This window comes from Pelodiscus sinensis, chromosome 22 (assembly GCF_052426305.1).
Source record: "Pelodiscus sinensis isolate ZL-2025 chromosome 22, ASM5242630v1, whole genome shotgun sequence".
Lineage (NCBI taxonomy): Eukaryota > Metazoa > Chordata > Testudines > Trionychidae > Pelodiscus > Pelodiscus sinensis.
Window position 1 is genome coordinate 22,053,517 of NC_143073.1, and position 6,161 is coordinate 22,059,677.

The window sequence follows — 6,161 nt, forward strand, 5'->3', positions numbered from 1 at the left end:
CTGAGCATGATCTCCTGCATCCCAGGCCTCCCCCATCTCTCTGCTGCTGGTGCCCCCACACTTCGCAGCATGGACTGCTGGCTAAACAGGAAACCGAACTAACTAAACACGGGAGCCGGCTACATAAATTCCAGCCATGTGTGTAGTGTCAGCCAGTGCACCGGGAACAGCTGTGGCTAAGGAGGGCTGGGAGCCAGGGCTCCTGGGTTCGATGCGCAGGGCTGGCAGGGTGTGACAGGGGCTCCAGGGTGTAACCTGGAACTCAGACACCACTGAGCCCTCTGTCCCACCTGTCTGAGCTAGCCAATTAGCCCGACATAAGATGGGATTTTCAGGTCTTCTCTCCTGAGCGCTCTCGCTCCGTGTCTCTCTCTCTCTATCTCTCCTCCTACTGCCTACCCCCCTCTCTCTCAGCTCTCCTCCGCCTCCTGCCTCTCTCTCCATCTCTTTCCTTCTCTTCTCCCCCTCCTGCCTCTCACTCTCCCTTTCTCTTCCCCTCCTCCTCCTGCCTCTCTCTCCCCTCCGTCTCTCCCCTTCCTCTTCCCCTTCCCTCCCACCGTGGGGCTTGGCTGAGTGCTGCCTGCTCAGCCAGGCTGCCACGAGGGAGGGGGGCAGGGCAGTGACATACACAGCCAGGGGGCGGGGCCGTGTACATCACCGCCCTCCCTTCCCCTTCCACCCCGGGGGAGCCCAAATGGCCCCTTGTGCTGCTGGCTCCCCCGGTGGCCCGGCTGAGGGGCGCACCACTCAGCTGAATGCCGCAGCGGGAGGGGAAGGGGGGCGGGGTCGTGTACGTCACCGCCCAGCCCCTTCCCCTCCCTCGGTGGAGGCTTGGCTGAGTGTTGCGCGCTCAGCCGGGCCGCCATGGGAGAGGAGGGGCGGGGTGGTGACGTACATGGCAAGGGGGCGGGGCTGTCCACGTCACCACCCCCGTTCCCCTCTCCCGCGGTGGCCCGGCTGAGGGGCGCACCACTCAGTACCACAGCGGGAGGAGGAAGGGGGGGGCAGTGACATACACGGCCCCGCCCCCTGTCCATGTATGTCAGTGCCCCACCCCCTCTTCCCATCCCACTGGGGCTCAGCTGAGCGGATCCTGCCGGGGCCCAGCTGAGTGGTGCAGTGTACAACGGAGGGAGGAGAAGGGGGGCAGAGCGCTGACATACACGGCCAGGGAGTGTGGTCACGTATGTCAGCGTTACAGATGCACAGACAACGGGCTACTGTTTTATCATTGAATTGTGAATCCTTTGGTTGCTACTAAGTCCCAGTGGGGCCGACAGACTTGCTGGGTCCCTGGCCAGGCTGGGAGGGACTGTCTCTGAGCTCCCAGAAGGAGAAACACCTTGGGCGGAAGGGATGGAGCTGAAAGAGCCAGAGCGAGCTGTGTGGCACTCTGGCAGTGATTAAAAGAGCCTGGGACTCCACGTCTCCCACCCCCACTGGTGGCTTTGCTAACTACCTAGCTGATGGCTGACCAGTGCATGCCCAAGGGACAGGAAGTGTCACAGGTGACCCCTTAAGGGGGGCTTCCCAGAGGGCTGACACGGCCACCACCACTCGACTTCTCACTCTCTGGGGCTTCTCACCACTTGGTCCTGTTGGGACAGCTCCTCTGATCTCCTCCAACCAAGGCACCGATCTGAGGTCACAGTACCCCCTCCTTCCCCCCAAGGAGCAGCACAGACACTGAACCTCTTCAGGTCCAAGGAGAGTGCAGTTTTGGGCCCAGCTTCCTGGGATACCCCTCCCCAAATGGGATCAAAACCCCCAATGAATTATGTGGGCAAGCCCCCTTTCGCAATGAAAGGGGGAATGTGCACACTGGTTGCTCCCCCAGGTAATAATTATCTACACAGGGCTTGGCAGTAAGAAAAAGTGATTTTATTTAGTACAAGCAGTAGGGTTTAAGTGATTAGAAGTGAGAACAGGCCGCGCAAAGTAGATTCCAAATTAAAAATAACAGAAAATGTTTCACTAATGCTACGACTAAATCCTCAGTAGGAACTTGTTACAAACCCACCCTAAAAGTGTTTCTGTTCCAGCTGTACTTTCAAACCAGGGACATCTCCCTTCCCCTGCAGTCTCTGGTTCACTCTCCTGGGTGTGCCAGCCAAAGACAAAAGACTCCTACTTTCCCATTGTTTTTAAAACAAAAAACAGGACTATGTAGCACTTTAAAGACTAACAAGATAGTTTATTAGATGATGAGCTTTCATAATGGGTAAGATAATTAGAATCTTTATTCAAACTTAAGTGTAAAGTGTCAAATTTACCTGCATCATGCTTCAAAGGCCTTTTAAGACTACACTTGAAAGAGAATCCTCTGAACTGTCATGCATGCTTAAATTTGACACTTTACACTTAAGTTTGAATAAAGACTCTAATTATCTTACCCATTACAAAGATAGCTTCCCCAATTATCACCTCTAATATCATTAGCTCGCAGACATTTACCTCCCCCACCCATTCCCCTTCTGTTCTGAAATTTGATTTGTCCTTTTCATATGTGTTCATTTTTTTAATTGTATCCTTTGGTATATATGATTGTGACAATTTTCTTCCACTATTTGATCTGAGGAAGTGGGTCTGGCCCACGAAAGCTCATCATCTAATAAACCATCTTGTTAGTCTTTAAAGTGCTACATAGTCCTGTTTTTTGTTTCAGCTACACCAGACTAACACGGCTACATTTCTATCACTATTGTTTTTAAAGATTCCCTTATTTCATGGGGAGTCACCTGGCCTATCCCTATTAACCCCTGCTAAGACTTAAAGACAAAAGGCTATTTGCATACAATTGCACAGACACTGAGGCCTCCCTTGATGACTTTCAGTCACAGATTTAAAACCCATGAAGTATTCCCTGCTCCATAGGTCTCATGTTACACACTAGAAAGAGAAATGGATTCAGTGGATTATGACATGAGGGTTGATACGTTACATGAAGTAATTTGCTCAAAGCAACTTTGAGTTATGTACATTTAGGTCCATAAGTCCATTTCGTAAAGCATGGGGGGCGGTGAACTGTCACAGGCACCAACTTTGCAGGAAGTACTCTCAAACTTACAGCATATTCCAGAGACCACCTCACAGCAACATCTTATCACCTCATGCCCACTAATGATGCATGGACAGGCTGTTGGGTTTCCAAAGATCCCCTTCCATCAGTTCTCTTGCCTGGCAGGTTTTCCTCTGAAACATACAATAGTGATCTGACATTGGTGAAGATGGGGTTTGTGGGTGTTGCTTTGGGGGTACTGATGGCAACAGAGGGGAGAGGGATGAAGTGGTTTGCAGTATGGGGGATTGGAGACAGGACTCCTGAGTCCCTGCTGCAGCTGACAAGCCCATTGCTTTTCTAGGAGCCAAGAAAATGTGCATGGACATTTCCATCCCGCTGGTTCTCACCGTCTACATCTTCACCTTCGTGATCGGCCTCCCGTCCAACCTCCTGGCCTTCTACACCTTCCTGGTGAAGGTCCGCCAGAAACCCACCCCTGTCGACATCCTTCTGCTCAACCTCACCGTCTCCGACATCTTGCTCCTCATCTTCCTCCCCTTCAAGATGGTGGAGGCCGCCTCCAGCATGGAGTGGCACTTGCCCAAGTTCCTCTGCCCACTCAGTGGCTTCATCTACTACAGCAGCATCTACATCAGCTCCCTCTTCCTCATGGCCGTCAGCGTTGAGCGCTACATGGGGGTGGCCTTTCCCATCAAGTACAAGCTCCGGCGCCGGCCAGCCTATGCCATCGCCGCCTCTGTGTTTTTTTGGGTTGTGGCCTGCAGCCACTGCAGCATCGTCTACATTGTCCAGTACAAAGACAACTCAAGCTCCTCCAACGGGACGACATCCCCCTTTGAGAAGTCCCACTGCTATGAAAATTTCACCCCTATGCAGCTCCAAATCCTCCTTCCTGTCCGTCTGGAGCTCTTCATCGTCCTCTTCTGCCTCCCCTTCACTATCACTGTCTTCTGCTACGTCAACTTTGTCCGCATCCTCCTGGCCTTGCCCCAAATCCGGGCCCAGCGGAAGCATCGAGCTCTAGGCCTGGCTGTGGCCACCTTGGTCAACTTCATAGTCAGTTTTGCCCCCTACAATGTGTCCCATGTGGTGGGCTTTGTCCGGAACGAGAGCCCCTGCTGGAGGGTTTACGTTCTTCTCCTCACCACCCTCAATGCCTCCTTGGACCCCGTCGTCTTCTACTTCTCCTCCACTGCTGTCCAGCAGGCCTTTGCCAAATGCCTGGCCAGCCTGAGGCACAAACTCAGCGCCCTCACGGCCCGGTGCCATCTCCCCTGGTTGACTCGCTTTGAGGAAGGGATCAGCGAGGTGGAGGTGGCCAGTGGGGACAAGGCTGAGGAATCGATGGTGTGAGTCCTCGGATGAGACCACCCCTCTGCTTCCTCTGCAGAGCATTGCTTGTCCCAGGCTCTGCAGCGGCAAGCGATCCTGCACTTGTGCTAGGGTCGCATCTTCCCTTCTTCCTTGTGCCTCACGAGAGGGCCGTGGGCTTTGCTGAGACACTAGCATGCAGCGGGGCTTGGAGCTGGTACCCAGCTGCCACTGGGCGTTGGCCTACACGAGCTTCAGGGTCACTGGCTGGGAGTTTGACCAATGTGAAGTTGGTGATGTCAAGGGCCTTCCTTTGCTGCTGCCAAGGCACCAGGCACCCAGCACCAGGCACACGGCTCCGGCCCATCTGCTCCATTCCCCGCCCCCCTCAATCTCTTATCTGCTAACCCCATGTAATCCTCAGTGTCCTCTCATATTCTCCCCCATGTTTCTCTCTTTCCCCCATCCACCCTTGCTCAAACTTCTCTTCCCCTTCCAGCCCACTTATGACACTAAACAAGGGGAAGAGGTAGATACGTTGGAGGGCAGGCTTAGGGTCCAGAGTCACCCAGAGAAATTGAACGTTTGGGCCGAAAGAAATCTGAGGAGGTTCAACAAGGTCAAGTGCAGAGACTTGCCCTTGGGACAGAAGAATGCCAAGCGCTGGTACAGGCCGGGGACCTACTTGGCTGAGTTGCAAGTCTGCAGGAAAAGACCCGGGGGTTACGGTGGACAAGAATCTGGATATGAGCCAACAGGGTGACCTTGTAGCCAAGAAGACTAACAGCATATTGGCGTGCACTAGAAGGAGTATTGCCAGCAGATCTAGGGAAGAATTGTTCCCATTTATGTTGCATTGGTGAGGCAACATATGGAATATTGTGTCCAATTCTGGGCCCTCTATTTCAGAAAGGATGAGGGCACGCTGGAGAGAGTCCAGTGGAGGGCAACAAGAATGATTTAGGCGGCAGGAGCACGTGACTTATGAGGAGCAGCTGAGGGATTTGGGCTTGTTTAGTCTGCAGACTGAGGGGGGATTTGAGAGCAGCCATTAACTCCCTAAACGCGGGTTCCAAAGAGGATGGAGAGAGGCTGTTTTCAGTGGTGACAGGTGACAGAATGAGGAGCAATGGTCTCAGGTTGCAGTGGGGGAGGTCTAGGTTGGATATTAGGAAAAACTATTTCCCTAGGAGAGTGGGGAAGCGCTGGGCTGGGTTCCCTAGGGAGGTGGTGGAATCTCCATCCCTAGACACTCTTTAGTTTTGGCTTGACAAAGCCCTGAATGGGATGATTTAGTTGGGATTAGGGTTGCCAGATATCCACATTTTGCCTGGACAGTCCGGCATTTGCATCTTCTGTCAGGTAAAAAACCCCAGAAAATACCAGACAAGGTTGTGGCGGGAGTGGGGGAAGCGAGGAGCGCGTGAATTTAAAGGCACAGCGACCTTTTTTTTTTTGCTCAACAAATTTGGTATCCTTTTGTTTTTTCTTTTTTTTTTGCTCAACCAATTCCCCCCCTCCCCCCCCCATGTTCAGGATTTTTTGTGAAGGGATCTGGCAACCCTAGTTGGGATTGGTCCAGCTTTTAGCAGTGGGATGAACTAGATGAAGACCTGAGGTCTTGTCCAATCCTAGGATTCAGTTGGGGTGCTGTGGCCCACAAAAATTAATCCAGCTCCAGCCATGCGTAGTCAGCCAAGCACCCACCAGACTTTGTCCGCATTCAGCGTTGCAGTGGGTGGCCCAACTTCCTCGATGATACAGCCTCTGTCAGGGGCAGGGTTGCCATGGTGTCACAGCTGGTTCCCGAATGACCAATGAAACATCA

General features: G+C 53.0%; 1 protein-coding gene across 1 annotated transcript; it reads left to right on the forward strand.

Moving 5' to 3' along the window:
- The first annotated feature begins 2,704 nt into the window (after positions 1-2,704).
- On the forward strand, positions 2,705-5,817 carry LOC102455539 (free fatty acid receptor 2-like). Its single transcript, XM_006118125.4, has one exon. The coding sequence runs from the start codon at positions 3,374-3,376 to the stop codon at positions 4,373-4,375; it is 1,002 nt and encodes a 333-aa protein (XP_006118187.3). The 5' UTR covers positions 2,705-3,373; the 3' UTR covers positions 4,376-5,817.
- The last annotated feature ends 344 nt before the right edge of the window (positions 5,818-6,161 follow it).